The sequence below is a fragment of the Anabrus simplex genome, chromosome 2 (genome assembly GCF_040414725.1).
Source record: "Anabrus simplex isolate iqAnaSimp1 chromosome 2, ASM4041472v1, whole genome shotgun sequence".
NCBI lineage: Eukaryota > Metazoa > Arthropoda > Insecta > Orthoptera > Tettigoniidae > Anabrus > Anabrus simplex.
The window spans coordinates 727,679,493-727,700,361 of record NC_090266.1 but is presented as its reverse complement, the minus strand read 5'-3'; the positions used below and the strand labels follow the sequence as shown (position 1 = coordinate 727,700,361).

Sequence of the window (20,869 nt, the reverse complement as noted above, 5' to 3'; positions counted from 1 at the left end):
CCCTATTCGCAAGGCCAACTCGCCCGGTATTATACTTGCTTATTGTGTTGATGCACCTACATTTCTCTGTTGTATTATCTCTCTAGCGGCTATTACACTTCTTCGTTTACACCTGATACACTGTTTTCCCTCAATCGTACTAATGACGTTGTGCGCTGTTAACTACCGACTAGTCTCGAGGATAAATCCAATATTACAGAAATGAACTTTTTGTGAAATCTTCTGATAACAGTGAGAAATACCCATAGGGAAGAAGCTGATTCCGACAGCTCGCTCAATGACTATATGGTTAATATGAGGAATACGAGGGAAGGTGATCCATTTCAGGTAAGTTTTGAAATATATAAAAACAAAAAGGGAAGCTCTTACAGCACATCTAATTCCACATCAGCAAAAAATCTTGGTGGTAACACTTAGAACGATTTATAGTTGAAATATACATTACTCTTCGAAAGTGACGATATTTTGGAGGGGTTTTCTAATATTTAGAAATTCATAACTCGTAAAACACCTGGTGAAAATCACTGAAATACATGCAATTATCTGCAAGTGTTCACCGAGTTTCTAGGATCTAGGTGACATTTAATGATATTCGGATATGTTCTTGAAATTTTTACTGTAACTGTGTCCTACACTACATTCTACTTGATTATTTTCTACATTGCTTTGTACGAAATTCTTTCTAATGTGTCGTACTATATTCTACTCTGTAATATTGTACTTCCTTGTTTGCAACCTAATTAACGTCGCACCGATACACACACACTGACGGACATAAGTGTTCACACAGCAGTAGAGACAAATTTGACATATGCACATATTGGCAATAGTAATTGCTTTTTAAAATAGATATTTAAAAGAGATATATTTCGTTCATAACTGTATATTTAGTTACAGAATACACAAACTTAAAAGAATTGCTTTGCTAAAAATACAGTAAAGATAGTCTTCTAGTCTTTTTATGCATGGACATAAATATTCCCACAACAACTTAAACTGCACCTTTGCCACCATATATATACGGTTTAGCAACGTGTGTGCATTCCCTTGTTGCAAACAACACTTCTTAATCTGTTGGGCATTGAACCTACTAATTTTCTTGTGACTTCTTCACCAATAGTATTCCAAACTTGCAGAAGCAATTCTTTCAACTGGTTTTTGCTGGATATGTGGTGCTTTCTGACATGTCTTTCGAGTTCATCCCATAGATATTAAATGGGAATAAGGTCGGGGGACTGCAAAGGGATTTTCAGGGTATGAGATGTATTATAAACAATCCAATAACGAACATTATTAGCAGTATGTCCGACTCGTTGGCTGAATGGTCAGCGTACTGGCCTTCGGTTCAGAGGGTCCCGGGTTCGATTCCCGGCCGGGTCGGGGATTTTAACCTTCATTGGTTAATTTCAATTGCCCGGGGGCTGGGTGTTTGTGCTGTCCCCAACATCCCTGCAACTCACACACCACACATAACACTATCCTCCACCACAATGACACGCAGTTACCTACACATGGCAGATGCCGCCCACCCTCATCGGAGGGTCTGCCTTACAAGGGCTGCACTCGGCTAAAAATAGCCACACGAAATTATTAATTATTATTAGCAGTATGGTTCAGGTCGTTGTCCTGCGGAAAGTAGAAATCAGCCTGTAGTCACAGTTTTTTGGGTACTATGTCGCATTTTTTCAAAATATTCAAATAAACATACTGGTCCATTGTTCCATCTATAAACACTAAGTCCCTAACACCTGAATCCGCCGTGCACCCCCACACCATAACACTTCCAACACCGTGTTAAACTGTAGCCTGGAGGTTGGCTGTTTCAAACTCTGTATTCATTTTTCTCCACACCCTACATCCTTCCTTCATGGTGAAATTCGTTTAATTTGTTTCATCTGAAAAAAGAATTTATTTCCAGAAGACGTCATCCTTCATTATGTACTCTTGAGCAAATGCCAATCTCTTCTTTTTGTTCACTGGGCTGATAAATGGCCTCCTCCTGGGACTTCGCTAATGATATCCAGAGCTACGAAGAGTTCTTTTCTTTTACAAGTTGCTTTACGTCGCATCGACAGTTAGGTCTTATGGCGACAATGGGACAGGAAAGGGCTAGGAGTGGGAAGGAAGTGGCCGTGGCCATAAGGTACAGCCCCAGCATTTGCCTGGTGTGAAAATGGGAAACCACGGAAAACTATCTTCAGGGCTGCCGACAGTGGGGTTCGAACCCACTATCTCCCGAATACTGGATACTGGCCGCACTTAAGCGACTGCAGCTATCGAGCTCGGTATGAAGAGTTCTACGAATGGTCTTACCATGGTATCCTGAAGTTCTGCTGCAATTTCGGAAGATGATATTTTCGGAGTCTTTTGCACTGTCCTAATTACCATCTTGTCTTCTCTCAGAGCGAGGTTACGGGGACGTCCACTTCTCTCTTTATTCATCAATATTTTTGAAGTTACTTCTTAATGATACTGCACATTGTGTATCTGCTTTGTTTAATGATTTGTGCAATTTCGGCGTATGATTTGCCTTCTTCATGCAGAGTTACTAACTTATTATTTTCCTTTCTTTAATTATAGTTTCCTTCTTAATTTTCCCCATTCCATCTTAAATCACCAATATCCACTTCTAATATAAACAAGGCTCGTAATAGTGTTCACTCCTCAATGTTCAAGTCAGAACTGATGTGTACTACTCTGTTTTGTGTATAGCTTTCATCGGTGTGTGTGTAGACTTTAGTCCAGGCATATCACCACTGCCCGGCCTTATTATCCTCATCTCTTCATGTATGATCATTACTGTACGTATTTTAGCGTATGTGTGCATAATGTATCGTTTCAACTCATGATGGACCGAACAACGTACGCAGTTTGCTACTGTGCCTATTTTATACTGATCAATGGGCCTCTGTGTGAACACGTATGTCCGTTTGTATAGGTTATATGCTACGCTGGGATGGGAAAGGTTACGAAGGTAGTGTCCATAGCCATAATAAGGTGCAGCACTAGGATCCGATGGTGTGAAACTGGCTAAAATTGGAAAACATTTCTTCAAGGAAGCTCCTAGTTGGATTCTAACCCACCGTCTCTCAAATGCAAGTCTAGAGCTACAAGAACCATTCGATATAGCCAACACACTCGGCATTATTAAATTCCACTATGATCCACAAAGCAATGTGGTACTCTACAATACCCTACAATCCACCCTTTCCTCGTGCTTAATAACCCTACAATATTCTACACCATTGTACTCTACTTTACTCCACCAATATTTATTCTAGTAGCTTTGAAAGTGAATTGGGAAAAGACCTATCAAGGTGGTTGCTGGCCAGTCAAACAAACTGACGGTTGTCAAGATCGTATTTCTCAGTTTTCACCAATGTGTTCACTATCTCTCATATTATAGAGGTACCTAATTATACTCAGAAGGCTCAAGTTTCATCCAACCATCAGATGAGTCGAACCCGAAGCCTATTGAAAACAGTTGGAATACTATCTTCACACCATTGTGTCAACCTGTTTATTCCAACCCATTTCAATATAAAAGGAGAGCATTTGATATAGGAACAGCAGTACATTTTTTTTTCTATCGGTGATACGACGTCCGTCTGTTGAGTTCAATGCGCTGGAGATGCACGCACAACTATCCTGGTTTTGATTATAAGACAAGGTTGTTAGAAAGTGAATTGGGAAAAGACCTATCAACTCAACGTGTTTGTGAATTGTGTACTGTTTCGCTTCGCGTATTAAATCATGAAGTGTATTATGGCTCAGTATAAGATTTCTACTGCGCGACTTGTGTTTATTTATGTTTCATAGGTTATGTGTTAAATGGACCTTGTAGGTAACGAATGTCCCATTTAATTCAATGTTAAAAGTGAACATATTTAGGTACACTCTGAAGACAAAATAACCATTACATTATCTTTAAAAAATCATGGATGTAGGGTATCTCATGTTAAACAATGTCATGCATATTTAGTACATTTGCGCTAATGAGGTCTGAGAAATAAAATTAATAATTAGGTGATGTATTTCTTTTCAAAAATCAAAATGTACAATGCTCTTCACACAAGCATTTAAACTTCTGCACAACATGTTGACCTAAATTTGCATCACTTTCATTATTTGGGTATGGAAAGGAAGTATTAGTAAGTTTCATGGTTATAGCTTTCTTACTTTTCAAGAAATATGTACCTAAAAATGAAAAAAGAACCACTTTTCTGATAATTTCAATTTAAAAGTTTTACACATGAAATTACTGTATTGCCTTCATAATTAGAAAAATCATGCCCCATTATCTGGATCATCTGCATCATTGGCTTCTTCCCTCTTCCTTTTAGTCTTCCTCTGATGCTTTCTGGCATCTTGCCAGGTAACGTTGGTTCGCTTTTCAGCCTCGATCATTCGCTGGTGGTCTAGTTCATTGAGGGTTGATTGTGTGTTGACACCCGGTTCAATATCTAACAGCTTTAACACTTCCTTCGTGCCAGATACTCCTTCATTGAAGCACAAAACTGCATTATACACATCAAATTTCATTGTTTCCAACCCCACATACACAGTTTTTGGTAACCTAGTCCATATCTATATATATAAAATAACTTGTCCTGACTGACTGACTGACTGACTGACTGATTCATCATCGCCGAGCCAAAACTACTGGACATAAAGAAATGAAATTTTGGGAATAGATTCATATTAAGATGTAGGTGCTCGCTAAGAGAGGATTTTTGGATATTCCGTCGCTAAGGGGGTGAAAAGGGGGATGAAATTTTAAAATGAGTGTATCTATATCTCAAAACTTTAAAAGTTTGCAGATGTAAAAATTGGTATTTAGAATCTTCTTTAAAAATAAGAAAATACGTATTTTTTTGTTTTCAGAAAATCCCAATAGGAGGGATGAAAAAGGGTGAAAATGGGGGAAATGGGTTGAATGCCTTTAATCAGGATACCGGTACTTATATCTCAGAAACTGAAGATATTACAGATCTGAAAATTGGTACTTTTGATCTCTTTTAAAAATAAAGAAACACGTATTTTTTGTTAATGGAAAATCCAATTAATGGGAGGGTGAAAAGGGGGTGAATTTTTAAAATGAGTGAATCTATATCTCCAAACTTCTAAAGTTTGCAGATGTAAAGATTGGTATTTAGAATCTTCATTAAAAATAAAGAAACACGTATTTTTTGTTTTCGGAAAATCGCAATAGGAGGGGGTGAAAAAGGGTGAAAAGGGGTGAAAAAGGGATTGAATGCCTTTAATGAGGCTACTTATATCTCAGAAGCTGAAGATATTACAGACCTGAAAATTGGTGTTTGGGATCTCCTTTAAAAATAAAGAAACACGTATTTTTTTTGTTTCTGGAAAACCTAATTGAGGGGGGTGAAAAGGGGGTAATATTTTAAAGTGAGTGTATCTATATCTCAAAACTTGTAAAGGTTATAGATGTAAAAATTGGTATTTAGAATCTCCTTTAAAAATAAAGAAACATGTATTTTTGTTTTCGGAAAATCCTAATAGGAAGGGTGGAAAAGGTTGAAAAAGGGGTCGAATGCATTTCATGAGTCTACTTATATTTCAGAACCTGAAGATATTACAGACCTGAAAATCGGTGTTTGGGATCTCCTTTAAAAATAAAGAAACACGTATCTTTTTGTTTGTGGAAAATCCAATTAATGGGAGGGGTGAAAAGGGGGTGATTTTTTTAAAATGAGTGTATCCATATCTCAAAACTTTTAAAGTTTATAGATGTAAAAATTGGTATTTAGAATCTCCTTTAAAAATAAAGAAACACGTATTCTTTTGTTTTCGGAAAATCCCAATAGGAAGGGTGTAAAAGGGTGAATAATGGGTTGAATGCCTTTCATGAGGCTCCTTTTATTTCAGAACCTGGAGATATTACAGACCTGAAAATTGGTCTTTTGGATCTACTTTAAAAGTAAAGAAACACGTATTTTTTCGTTTTTGGAAAATCCAATTAATGGCAGTTAAACAGGAGTGCCAAATTAGGGTGAATTTTTTGAAAGCCTATATCTACAGAATATCTTGGAAACGTAAAATGTTACAGACGTAAAATGTGGGTGTTTGGAATCTTCTGTAAATGTAAAGAAACATAGGTGATTTGTTTTTGGAAACTCCACTTAAGGGGAACTCAAACAAAAGGGGTGAAATTTTAAAATGAGAATTTTTACAGTATATCTAAAAAAACTTAGCATGTTACAGAAGTGAAAAATGGTACTTTCTATCTCTATTAAACATAAAGAAACGTGTATCTTTAGTTTTCGGAAATACCACTTGGGTGGAAGGGGGGGGGGTAAAAGTGACTGAAAATGGTGTTGAATTCTGTTAATTAGGGTACTGATATCTCAAAAATGAAGATGTTACAGACGTGAAATTTGATATTTGCAATCTGCTTTAAAAGTAAAGAAACACGTATTCTCGGAAAATCCAATGAAGGGGGGGGTGAAAGAATTGAAAAATTAATTGACTTAATTGTATGAGAATACATACATCTAATAAAAACTAAAGTTGTTACAGACGTGAAAATTCGTATTCCTTTAAAAACAAAGAAAAAAGCGTTTTGGTGGGGAAACGATCTCGGAGGGCGGGAGTGTCAAGGAGTTGAATTCCTTTCATGAGGACACATAAATCAAAAAATGAAGAAGTTAGAGTCGTGATAATTGGTATTTAGAAGATCCTTTACTATTAAAGAAACAAGTATTTTTTGCGGGAAAATTCACTTAGGGGGGGGGGGAGTATTGTGAAATGAAGTGAAAAAAAGTAAATTATTTTTATGGGGATACTTATATCTCTAAACTGAAGGTAATAGACGTGAACATTGGTGTTTGGAATCTCCCTTAAACATAAAGAAACAAGCATTCTTTTAATTTTTTTTTGGGGGGGGCGGTAAATAAACTTAACGGTGGTGGGGTGTAGAAGGAGGTGAGACCAATTGATTTTACTGTTATTAATGTACTTATAAGGATCCTCCGTTGCTCAGGCGGCAGCGCGCCGGCCTCTCACAGCTGGGTTCCGTGGTTCAAATACCGGTCACTCCATGTGACATTCGTGCTGGACAAAACGGAGGCGGGACAGGCTATTCTCCGGATACTTTGGTTTTCCCCGTCATCAGCCATTCCAGCAACACATAATAATAATAATAATAATAATAATAATAATAATAATAATAATAATAATAATAATAATCCGGACCGTCGTCAAATGTGCGGACCGCGCTGGAAACGGCTCCTGGACGGGTAATGACTAAGAATGCAGTCCGGCCGCGGTTTCAGTGCCGCCAAGGCACCCAATATGACACCACGCCGGATCTCCTGAACGATTTTATCCATATTAAAAATATTATGGGAAAAGATGGCAAAGATTTACGGACCCAACTGACCGGGAGGAATACCTGCACCTAGCCCGGGAAGTACGAAATCGATTGTTGGAAAGGAAGATTGAAAATGGGAGGAAACGTGCCGTAAAATAATAGAAAACCAGTCAGATCGGGAATTTTGGTGGATTCTCGCAGAAAACGAGTCAGATCGCGAATTTCGGCGGATTATATATCTAAACCAATAAGCATTCAATTATAAATTTCAGTATAATACCGTAGCGAAGCACGGGTATCTTGCTAGTTAGAGAATGTAAACATTCATTTGGATTCTGTGTGGCACCATGCAAGCATTATTTTAGGAGATCCAGCTTGCTTAGGTCCCTGTAAATAGGCATTATTGCCTCCATTACTGGACCAGGTAAGGAATGTTTGTGGACATAGATGCTTCCTTCCTTTTCATTTTATCGCAACCTGCACCATGTATATGCAGTTCAACTTTTTCTTGGAAGCACTTTGTTTGTCTTGGGGGTTAGGTTCACTTTTGCACTCACTGTTTATTTCAATAATAGTTCCTTTAGATTCACTATACTGACTTATGTTAGAGGTGTACTGATTACCTCTAAATTTAGCTTTGGGGAGAACTTCTTTATCCTAGGCATTGTCAGATCCATATTTTTAACAAAATTCAACACATGCACACAAATTACAAACAAGCTGAGAACTGACATGTATTCCCGCCCAAACTCTCTATCCAGAGAATAAATAAGGGAACTGCACATACAGTACTGCCAATAAACGTATTTATATATTACTTTTATGAGAAATATTCGTCTGTGACACTGTTCAACAGAGATCTATGTCTTTTAGTTTCGGCATGTATAAAAAGGGCGTGGCATACATTGTGCACTATGGCACAAACTGATTTATATTTCGAAAACTAACAGTCCGATCTTCATGAAACAAACTTAGATTTATTCAGAAAAGTGTGCGTAATTAAACTAAACAATAAAATAAATATCCCCAATTTGACCCCTTTAGGCTACAAGATCTCCTTAACTCCGTCAGTCCGTCAACTTTAAACATGATTTCAAGAAACATTCCCAGGTTTAAAAGTTCCAGGTCATACAAAAATCCATGCTCTTGAAAAAATCAGGGTACGGGATGTGCTCAGCCTGAGAAACCAGACAGCGTAGAGTTTTTTTTTTTGCAAGTTGCTTTACGTCGCAGCGACACAGATAGGTCTTATTGCGACGATGGGACAGGAAAGGGCTAGGAGTGGGAAGGAAGCGGCCGTGGCCTTAACTAAGATACAGCCCCAGCATTTGCCTGGTGTGAAAATGGGAAACCACGGAAAACCATCTTCAGAGCTGCCGACAGTGGGGAGCGTAGAGTTCTCACCGAAGAAAAATTAGATGACATTGGATATTGTTTGGAAACTTTCCTCCAAAATATCCCTTAAGCATCTTCTACAACAAATACTCTATAGTGCTGTAATCTTCCTTCATATAATAGTAGAGTGAGAAAGTAATTCAACATGTGTAGAAACTTTTATTAAAGAGGACAAATACCTTTTAACAAACACCACTTTCTAAGTAAGCCCCTTTGACAGTGACACACTTTTGTCTGCGTCCGTGTCACTTTTAGAAACAGCCCTACAGTCCACCTTTGGTCACTTCTCGCAGAGGCGCGTATCATTTGTAATAATAATGTTATCATTTTTACGTCCCACTTACTACTTTTGGTAAACGCCGAGGTGCCGGAATTTTATTCCACAGGAGTTCTTTCAAGTGCCGGTAAATCTACCGACACGAGGCTGACGTATTTGAGCACCTTCAAATACCATCGGACTGAGCGAGGATCAAATCGGGGGTCAGAAGGCTAGTGCCTCAACCGTCCGAGCCACTCAGCCCGGCATGTCTCATTTGTCTTCATCTCTGTGGTTGACGAGAACTTCCACCACTAGAGCAAGATTTTGGTTTTCGGAAAGAGGTTGTAATACACTGGAGAATGGGGAGGTTAAGAAAGGACATGGATGTCATGCTCTGCAAGGAATTCGCTCACCTGTGGCATTGTCGTAATGGACAACCGAATTCTGTCCTTGGCACGAACGTCGTACTGCCTGAGGAACGCACCGAAGAATGGCAACATACGTCTCCGTAGTGACAGTTCGATCTTCAAGAACCGGACGAGTTGGCCGTGCGCTTAAGAGAGCGCAGCTGTGAGCTCGCATCCGGGAGATAGTGGGTTCGAACCCCACTGTCGGCAGCCCTGAAGATGGTTTTCCGTGGTTTCCCATTTTCCCACCAGGCAAATGCTGGGGCTGTACCTTAATTAAGGCCACGGCCACTTCCTTCCCATTCCTATACTTTCCTCTCCCATCGTCGCCATAAGACCTATATGTGTCGGTGCGACGTAAAGCAACTAGCAAGAAAACAAAAACAAAAAGAAAAAGATCTTCAAGAATGTATTCGAAATGTACTAGTCCCTGGAATCGAAGAGCACTCCGAGCATAACTTCTCCCTTACACTAGGGGTCATAGGCTATACGCGACACAGACAAGGCTCGGGGACTGGGTATTTATACTGTCCCCAACATACCCGCAACTGAAACACCACGCATGGAACTAATCTCAACTACAAAGGCACGCAGTTCCCATACACGGCAGATGCCGCCCACCCTCGTTGGAGGGTCTGCCTTACAAGGGCTGTACCAGGCTAAGAATAGCCATACGAAACTTAAACAAAATACATTCATGTTGTATGTGTTACTGATAAGTGGATAAGGCGCTTTAAGTAACGATCCTGCCGTTCTTTACCGTTACTCTCCGTGGTTGTTAGCTGGCGTACATAGCCAGTAGGCCTAACGTCAGTAATGAGCACATACTAGGAGATTTTGGTTCGTAGTGGGCCGTAGCTGGGATGCGATGAATCATGAATATTGCTTTCTCCTCATCTACTGCCTTACTTTTGAGATTAATATAGGAGTCTCCAGGACATGACGGACGAATGGCATGGTCATTGGCTTCTCATCAAGCCAGTCGCGATCCCGGACAATACATTTGGGATTTTTAAAATGAAATATAATGTCCTTGTGAATCGAATTCCACGTAAAACAATAGGTCTCGTGACAGCAATCACGAGACTAGCATTCATGCAAATTACAAGCTTGCTTGATTATATGCGCCTCTCCGTGGTTGGCACGGGTTTGATTTCTGGATCTGTCACGAGGTTAAGCCTTGTTTAAAACGATGAATTGGGTCTCTCATCTTCTGTCATAATAATAATAATAATAATAATAATAATAATAATAATAATAATAATAATAATAATAATAATAATAATAATAATAATAATAATAATAATAGTTGTACGTGCCACTAACTACCTTACGGTTTTCGAAGACGTCATGGTGCCGGAATTTCCCCCCGCAGGAGTTCTTTTACGTGCCATTAAATGTACAGACAAGAGGCTGCCGTATTTGAGCACCTTTCAAATACTACTGAACTGTCCGGCTCCATGGGTAAATGGTTAGCGTGCTGGCCTTTGGTCACAGGAGTCCTGGGTTCGATTCCTGGCAGGGTCGGGAATTTTAACCCTCATTGGTTAATTTCGCTGGCACGGGAGCTAGGTGTATGTGTCGTCTTCATCATCATTCCATCCTCATTTCGACGCGCAGGTCGCCTACGGGAGTCAAATCAAAAGACCTGCACCTGGCGAGCCGAACTTGTCCTCGGACACTCCCGGCACTGAAAGCCTTACGCCATTTTTTTACTCCTGAACTGAGGCAGATCGAAACCGCCAACAAGTCCTCAGAAGTCTAGCGCTCTACCGTCTGGGCTATTCAACCCGGCATATGAGAGTGACTGAGGTGAGAGCTACGTAGTAATATTCCTTATGCAGCCAGCCACTATACGATTGGTGTGAACGTGTCACTTATAGAGTCGGTTGATGTATGGGTTTCAGTGGATTTGGCAGGCTGATATGTAAATAGCAGCTTCTGGCTGAGTGAAGAAAGCAATGGGAAACCACCTTTACCTCATTTCCCTAGAACACCTCTACAGTGACGCCTAGGCTATCTATAACAGCTGACGATGTACCTGTCGGGGAATGAAAATTCAAAATACAAGAACTTAGTAACTTCTATACTTCTTGAGAGTATCAGTATTTCACAACACCAATTATTTAGGAGATTAATATCGAGACCCGTCCTCGCAGCCTCGTGCGTCACTGATTCACTATGAACAAACGTGAGTTAATTTTTGGATGTCTCTGGACACCATGAAGCACTTTACAGTACTCACCTATGACTCCACATAGGCCTACCAGTCGTTGTACGGGGTCTTTTTTATGGCTTGCTCCGTGTGTCAGGGGAACACGCACGGAAGGCGATAACCGGGCGACTCATTTGCCGAGAGATATATTGCTCTGAGTGGTGATGCGGAGCCACCTAAAAAAAAGACCCTGTACAACAGAACATAATATATTCGAAGCACTGGAGAGAAATATCTGAAACAAAACAGAACTCATAAAACCTGATATTTTAATAATAATAATAATAATAATAATAATAATAATAATAATAATAATAATAATAATAATAATGAACGAGTTGGCCGCGCGGCATGGGCAACGTTGCTCTAGTCTATGTTTGCATTTGGTCGATCTGTAACCCTGAAAATGATTTTTCGTGGCTTCTCATTTTCACACCAGTACCTGGATTAAGGCCATTACCGCTTCCTTTTCAGTCCTAGCCCTTTCCTAACTATCGTCGCCGAAAACATATCCGAGTACCAAGTGAGTTGCTTGTGCCGTTAGGGTCGCACATATGTGAGCTTGCATTCGGGAGGTAGTGGGTTCGAATCCCACTGTCGGCAGCCCTGAAGATGGTTTTCCGTGGTTTCCCATTTTCACATCAGGCAAATGCTGGGGATGTACCCTAATTAAGGCCACAGCCTCTTCCTTCCCACTCCTAGCTCTTTCCTATCCTATCTGTGTCGGTGCGACGTAAAGCGACTTGTCAAAATAAACTTTGAATTGCAATGGTTTCTTTTTTTTTTATTTGCTAGTGGTTTAAAGTCGCACGAACACATGGAAGCCTTCCGGCGTCGTGCAATGATACAAAGGTTCTAGGATTGGGAATGTACAGGCCGTACCCTTCTTTAAGGCTCAGCTCCAGCATTTGCCTGGTGTGAAAAGTAGAAACCACGGAAAACCAACTTCAGAGCTGCCCACGGTGGAGTTTGAACGTACTACCTTCCGAATGTAAGCTCACAGACAGTCACTCAAACCACACAGCCAACTCTCTAGGTGCTATAAATCTTAAGAGATGAATTGCCAATAGTTTGCCTCGAAAAGGAGTTCTATAGCGTGCCAATAAATGTACAGAATTAGCTCTCTCGCATTTAAGCACTGTTAAATACCAAACGAGAATGCTAGGATTCAACCGTGTGACCTAGATCATTGAAGGCAAGCTCTCTATTACCGCCGAGAAAAATTAGATCCTCCAGGAAACTTTTACCACATGCAATTGCGAATATTTCAGTCCATGAAACGAGGGTGAAAGGTCAACGTCTGGCTGGTAAACCATTGAAATAAATAAATAAATAAATAAATAAATAAATAAATAAATAAATAAATAAATAAATAAATAAATAAATAAATATGTTTCTACTAATATAAACAATAGGATACGCGTAAAAGTTATCCTCCATCATGAGCATCATCGCCATTATCGTATTTATCAAGAAACAAAAATCAAACCGTAGTACACAGTGTCCATTAAGAGCTCTGGCCTACCAAGACGACTGCTGTCCAGCCCGATGACCTGGTCAACGTGGTGACATTTCGCAGCCGTATCGCTTGGCTTTCCCAACCGGATCAACTTCTTCTCATATCAAACAACTCTTCAGTTTGTCCCACGGGGCTGAGTAAACATCTTCCAACCCTAAGGTCAGCATTAAAATCCTTAGGTAAGTCGAGAAGCGAACCAGAGACCTCCCGATCCACACCACGGGGCTAACCATCATCATATCTATACAAATCACAGACACTTTAAAGCTTATACAGTTCCTTCCCACGTTGAGCAGAGAGAAGATTTTGCGTGAGGCTTCTCTTTAAGTATTTAATAATCTGGATTTTGTTGCAATCTTTTATAATATGTCAGACATTATTTTATTTATTTATTTATTTATTCGATACATCTTTTAATCAACTCTTTTATTTAACACACTCTATTACATTCTTCATTAGTTTTTATTGTAACCTTGAAACTTTACATTGTTATTCCACTGTTCAAACGCTCACGTACGGACGTCTGCTATTGGGTGTTTAAATTAGCACGCACACTGATGCGACTCTAGAACTGTGAGTAAGAAGCAACACTGTCAGTGTTTTCTAGTTCCAAGCACGAGCAGAAAATCAAACTATCTCCGGTGGCATGCACTTCGTAATCTTGCCACGTATTTTCTGCTCGCGCTATCATAGAAAGAGAGCGCCGCACTCCGTGACGTCATGGTTGCCCAGGCAACGGCGCAATGTTGGGATTAGGTCCGCTAGGTGCCTCTGCCGGGCAAGGTTGGAACCGCACGGGGAAAAATCAATTTAGTCGGCAAAGAGCCGGAGAGGCGAGAGTGAAGCAGGCGGCTGGCTAGCTCGCAGTGACAAGATGGCCGTGCAGTTGTGAACTAGGCTAGAGCAGTAGGCGAGTGTTGACCGCGGCGGGCATGACGTGAGTGGAGTCAGACGTGCGCGGGGCAGGGACCCACAGAGAAGATTCCTCCACACAGCATGGCCTCGGTCGCCGCTTGGCTGCCCTTCGCCCGGGCGGCGGCCATCGGTTGGGTTCCCATTGCTACCCATCCGCTCCCACCTGCGCCCATTCCCAAAGATCGTCGTAAAGCTGACGACGAGAAGTTGTTAATTAATGTATCAGGACGGCGCTTCGAGACTTGGCGAAACACCCTTGAGAAGTACCCTGACACTCTGCTAGGCTCCAACGAGAGGGAGTTCTTCTACGACGAAGAGTGCAAGGAATACTTCTTTGATCGAGACCCTGATATTTTTCGCCATATTCTTAATTATTATCGTACTGGAAAACTTCATTATCCTAAGCATGAGTGCTTAACTAGTTATGACGAAGAATTAGCTTTCTTTGGAATTCTACCTGATGTTATTGGTGACTGTTGCTATGAAGACTACCGAGACAGAAAGCGGGAGAATGCCGAGAGGCTCATGGATGATAAACTGTCTGAAAATGGCGACCAGAATCTTCAGCAACTTACAAATATCCGTCAGAAAATGTGGAGAGCCTTCGAGAATCCTCACACTTCGACGGCGGCCCTTGTCTTTTATTATGTGACAGGCTTTTTCATCGCCGTGTCTGTGATGGCCAACGTGGTAGAGACAGTGCCATGCGGCTTGCGGCCGGGGCGAGCGGGAACGCTGCCCTGCGGGGAGCGCTACAAGATTGTCTTCTTCTGCCTGGACACAGCCTGTGTCATGATCTTCACGGCCGAGTATCTGCTACGGCTCTTTGCTGCCCCTGACCGGTGCAAATTTGTCCGCAGTGTGATGAGCATCATTGACGTAGTCGCCATCTTGCCGTACTATATCGGTCTCGGTATTACTGACAACGACGACGTGTCGGGCGCCTTTGTGACTCTCAGGGTGTTCCGCGTATTTCGTATCTTCAAGTTCTCCAGGCATTCTCAGGGCTTGCGGATCCTCGGTTACACCCTCAAGTCTTGCGCCTCAGAATTGGGCTTCCTCGTGTTCTCGCTAGCCATGGCTATCATAATCTTCGCCACCGTCATGTTTTACGCCGAGAAGAACGTGGATGGTACCAACTTCACTTCCATTCCTGCAGCTTTCTGGTACACGATTGTGACTATGACGACACTAGGGTAAGTACAGGCCACGAGGCTAACCCCTTGGCTGTTAGCCAAGCCAGCTTTGGAACAGTGCTTAGCTTTAGTTTAGCTGCGGACTGTGATTCTAGTATTTATAATGTGTGTCATTGCAAGGCAATTCGATTCTGTTTAGAAAAGTGATTTTATTTGGATATGTAGTCCGTATTCATTGTGGAAATCCCCTGGGTTAGAATTCACTGTTGTAAACCTATTATTTCTTGCACTATTGAAGTGATCCGTTAGCTAGTTTGCATTTGACGAAAGGTATTTGACTGTGGGTCCTGAGCACTTGCCACTAGCACTAGTCCTATCAGGAGTACAGAATGGCAGTATTACATATCGCCCACAGCCAGATTCCCGCCAAAACAACGCGTTTAGCAGTATTGTTTATCGAGTGTTGAGATAGAACTCTGTGTCTAATAGGCCAGTCTCCCTATTTATAGCACCAGTGGCGTTATCCTGAGATCGACTTGGTCTCTTGGTATTAAACTAGTTAAAGGAATCCGTTTTATAGTTTGATAGGCGATTATTAGATGTATTTTGGGAACAGTTAAGATGACTGTCCACATTTTCTTCTTACAACTGTTTACATCGTATTGAGTCTCTACTTCACCAACATTACTTTATTTGTAAGAAACGTGATCGTATTCTACTCAGCGATCATTACACTCACTGTGTAAACAATATGATAATAAGCCATTTTCGCATCATCTTCATTGGGTACGAGCATTGATGGAACAGGGGCCTATGTTTGTAAAATGTACATATTGTGGTGCTATCTTGCCTGAACGTAGTGCTTGGGAGTATTGATTCGATCTGTAGTCAGACCTCACGATATATATGCTACAAACTAAAATAGGATTACGCTTCCCTGTTGAAGGGATTTAAATCCCAAGGGACTCTTGGAGTGGCATTTCCTTCGTTGTTTGCATGGATCGTAAACACAAACTGAAAATAAGATTGACAGTTCCATATTACAGAAGAGTAAGGCTATAGGTGGAAACCAGGAACGTAAGTTCTGTCTGTGTCAATAGGGATTGGTACTCTACGTGCGCTATCAGATTATGTCTGTGATGTAGGCTATTAGACTTAATGACTTAAAATTAAATACCACGTTCAAAAATATAATTTTGATTGAGTAAATAAGGATTGTATATATATCCATAAGGAGAAAAATGTTGCAGAGTTTTTACTCTGAAGGATGTAACATTAATAAAAAGATGTTCATTACTGTAATACAGTATGAGTAATGCTAAAACCGAGGTGTAAAATAATATTTATTTCGATACATTAAAACATGATCTAAATATTGGTAGTAATAATTAACACATATTTGGGTAATAGACCACAAATATCTTAACAAACTTCTTTCGTGTTCGGCACGCACGTGTCTGGACGAGTCCGTTGTGAACTGTGGCGCGTTCAGGGGTTGCACATTACCGATGTAAGGCTGTTATGCATTGAATTACTGATAGATTCGGAAATACGGTACAGACATGAGCGATACTAGAATGTACAGATGAAGATAAGTTTCAACGAAGCGAGGCAGTAGTAAGAATTGTACAGAATTATTCAGTTGCATAGTAGTAGGAATCGCAGAAGATTCGGAGGTAAAGACAGGCTAATTTCAATTGATCTACAGCAACAAGATAGTCAAGGGTTAATGGCCAGTATAACCAATCCAGCTGTATAGTATGTCATCCATTCGTTATAAAGCTATCTACCATGCCGGAAATTATAACAAAATAATTTATTTAGTGACTATTTGTACTGATAAGAAGGAATATATTCGATATCTATGATATAGTTATCTGGCTGACAATCCAACATCCTAAGCGTTTGTGGGATGACAGAACATTACAATTGACGTCGATCTTGATGGCAGAGGGGAAAGTTATTTACCATGAGATAGTGTTAAAATGTAGTTAGTTTCGAAAAATATTAGTGATGGTCTCATTTCGTTACTTGTTAAAAGAGAGCTTCGTTAGCGCTCGATACAGTATATACCTATCGTAGAACATTGTACCGAATTCTTCTCTACGATCGTTTGTCTCGAAAGAAGGAGCATACTTTGAGCGAATTATTTTGACAATATACCGAGATTCTATTTACAGTGTAACTTATGTCGAGAACTCTCGTGTCCTGGGGATGTTTGATCATTTAAACACAATTCCATTCACACAATTATACTTTAATTCATAGTTCACGTGCATTTTCCGCGCATTAGTGCTTTCTCAATATCTTACATTAGAAATAAAGCCAAAATGGTGATAAAGTTTGCATTTAAGTCCCAAAAATTAATATTTTCTGTAAGTCAGATTACAGCTCTTGCAGTAGACGTTCATAAGTAACAAGTAAATCGAGATAAACTACATGATGAAACTATACCATACAAGTGTAATTTAAAGGCTTCGATTATCCAGTGATATTCAGGTTATGAGTTATTTGTGACACTGGTCCGTAGTAAGTCGGATCACGTCATTGTCATATCCTCAATTTGTATTAATCTGACGTGTATTGTGCGTCTTTGTCCAGTCAAGAGATATGCATGTAGTTACAACAATGAATTTTGAATGCCAGTGGGATTTCTAATGCTAATCGCAGAAGTGAGTCATATAGGAGCTGAACTCCCTCGACTTCCTGATAGACTTTGATGGTGTAACTAACTACTTAGAGAATCAAGTGTGTTTTAGAGGAGAGAAGTAAATATTAAAAAAGCTTAAAATAACTATTTAAAATCCCATTAGTTGATACAAGAAAACTGTTGTGGGGTAAGTAACATTTTTATAGAGTCTGGTGTTCCACAACTGACCAGACATTTTTGAGACTTTTTTAGATACATATAGTAATATTGAAATATTAAATAATGAAGCTAAATTAATATGGAGTAACATACCAGTAAAAAGAACGGAAACTCGGATCAACTCATCAATACTCGTACCGAATTCTCTGCTGATGCTCAATGTCTTGGATATGCTAGATACTTCATCTTACTGTTTCCCGTGGTGTCTTAGTGTGCTGTGCATTTCATTCGAAAGCAGACGTAAGGGAGTGAGATACAGCTGTTCAATGTGTATGTAGCTTTGTGGCGAAGTGTGTGATACGTACCCAGTCCGGTCTCTTATTTTGAAAGCCTAGGTTTTGGCTCTTAATGTCCTAGTTATTAAGAGGTCGAATATATTCTCCAAGAGGATGCGAATTCTTATAATTCCTCTTTGTTTATTTCTTTTCTAGGAGTATAAATGTTGCTGAATACTTTCTGGAAGTATTTATTCTGTACGGAAGTAATATGCCAAAAGGATAGCATGGATAGGCTTATTGATGTACTGAGTTTACTTGTACGTCAAATTTCTGAGTATGGATGTAACTGAAGATTCAAATGGGTTGCAAAAACTGAACGAAGAGAAAATACTTTTACAGGTTGAAGGGGAGCTTTCCATATCCATCTTAGTGGGTTGTGTTATTTCAGATTTTCTATTGGAGACTTCGTAAGGTATTTCAAACTACGAGTATTTGTGGTATTCCTCTTACCTTACCCTGAGATTGAGACGTTGAACACAACCTCAATGTTCTGAGAGTTAACTGATTATCATACTTGTACAATGTGTTACGTCTTCGACTTCGGCACTATTGTTTGTCATAAAATTCACCATTTCCTTTCTCAGGGCTGGAGAGATGGATATTGATCTACATCGAACACGCATGAATTACAATGTGTGATCAAATGTTGACACTGCCCCGGCATACTCTATGTTTCGAACTGTATTAAGGCAGCTGCAAGACCTCTGCGGTAGAGAAAAGCCTCTGAATATTGTGTTTTGATGTCAAAAATAGCCCACAAGTCAAGAAATTACAAATGTCTTCCACCTTGGCGATACGAATACTGTACATCAGAGAATTCTAGTGTTACGATAGGCTATAGTCAATGTTTTTATGACTGAGACAGGCAGTGTCCGTACAGGCGAACAAATTTCTTGATAAATGTTTTGAAGATTGACCGTTAATAATATTTTACTTCTTTTCCGTCTTGACTTGAGCCGTCACTAGTCTGTTGTCGAGTTATTCCTTAAAATGTTAATTTGATAAGCTGGGTAGGAGTCTACAAGTAAAGGTTCTATAAGGTGGGTCAAAGTGGACAGTGATCTGTAGTGTGCTCTTTGAGATAGCGGCTTCATCGTTGCTTCAGTACGAAACGATGGAATCAATTTACTAAAACGATTGATCTCCGTGTGATGTTGTGACAAAGAATTTTTTACCATCATTGGTTGTCCACGACATCCCCTTTAAAATCTCGCATACTACTCTGTTAGTTTCCGATAATCAGTCGGCACGTACATGAGCTAATGATTGCATCAGAGTTATAGTTTTTCCGCTATGGAAATAATCCAAGTATAGACAACATTAGCTGGTAAGAACTTGGTTGCTATATATGAGGCATAATGTAAGCCTACTCTCCGTGGGATGAGTCACGAGGTATCTTCTAAGGATGGAATAAGCTATAGCGAAGTATTCAGGGGCGATTTTCAGCTTAATTTTAAATATATGTACTTAATGAATGTCATTTTTTCCAGTGCAGCATGGAGGAAATGATACGTTGGTTAATGATCTGGGTGTGATTCGTGGCGGTGGGCTTGTAGTTTATTCTGGGTATTGTCCATTGCTCTATCCAAATGATGTAGCCAGTGATTTACTTTGATTTTCTTCTGGAACACTAGTTGTAGTTGGTCTTTTCCATACGCTGCAGTTGTGTGTAAACATTCCATAAATGTACATGTCGCTTCATTTTAATCCCTTTCATAGTCTCTGAAATATGAAATTTATCTAAATGTGAGGGTATCGAATTTCTGAACGCAACCTCTCTAAATCTGTCGGCGCGTATTGTTGTAAAATATTAAAAAGCATGTAGTTATTTGTATATTTCATGGGTAATTAATATTGCGTCCAGAAAAGAGATGAAGGAAATAGTAGGAAGATAAAGGAACCTGGTGAAATGAAACACTTGTCGGTGTTACAAGGAGATATTTAACTATACCGGCAGGGATACAAAATTTAGACGTATTGTAAAACAGTGAATGCCCTCATTCTGCAACTGAGAAAGACACACATTTTAAAGGGACCTCATTCCTTTCTTATGGAAAACAAGATTTTACATGTAATGTTAAAGTTCTTATATTTACTATTACTTATACTAACTTTTACCGTTATTTTAAAACGTTAGTCTAGGCTATTTCGTGCTTTAACTCAGTGGTTCCCAAACTTCTTTGAGCATACATCCCTTTGAACTTGAAAAAATAATCTCGGATTCCTAAATGAAACCTTCTATGAACAAGTCACCGTTTAAATATCATGTCAATATTACATACAGTATGTAACATCGACAATGTGTCTTCTATATCTCTTACCACGCATACCCATGGGGAGTTCATAAATATACAGTAATGTTTATAAGCTGTGTGTATTTTTTGAGTGATTTCATGCAGAATCATAAAAAGTACCTTCCAATAGCTAATTTCAAGAATGGTGTTATTTCTTCTTCTGAAAAATGTATTTTAGGTGGAGATCGAAGAAAGTTCAACTTACGTATCTGATGTGGCATCCGAGTGATGACACAAATTTGATTCCTT

General features: G+C 39.8%; 1 protein-coding gene across 1 annotated transcript; it reads left to right on the top strand.

The window, feature by feature from the left end:
- Positions 1–13,958: 13,958 nt before the first annotated feature.
- Shal (Potassium voltage-gated channel protein Shal) lies at positions 13,959–15,243 on the top strand. Its single transcript, XM_067139404.2, has one exon. The coding sequence runs from the start codon at positions 14,125–14,127 to the stop codon at positions 15,241–15,243; it is 1,119 nt and encodes a 372-aa protein (XP_066995505.1). The 5' UTR covers positions 13,959–14,124.
- Positions 15,244–20,869: the final 5,626 nt, after the last annotated feature.

Coding starts and splice junctions, on each gene's coding strand:
- Shal (XM_067139404.2), top strand. CDS start 14,125: ATGGCCTCGGTCGCCGCTTGGCTGCCCTTCGCCCGGGCGGCGGCCATC.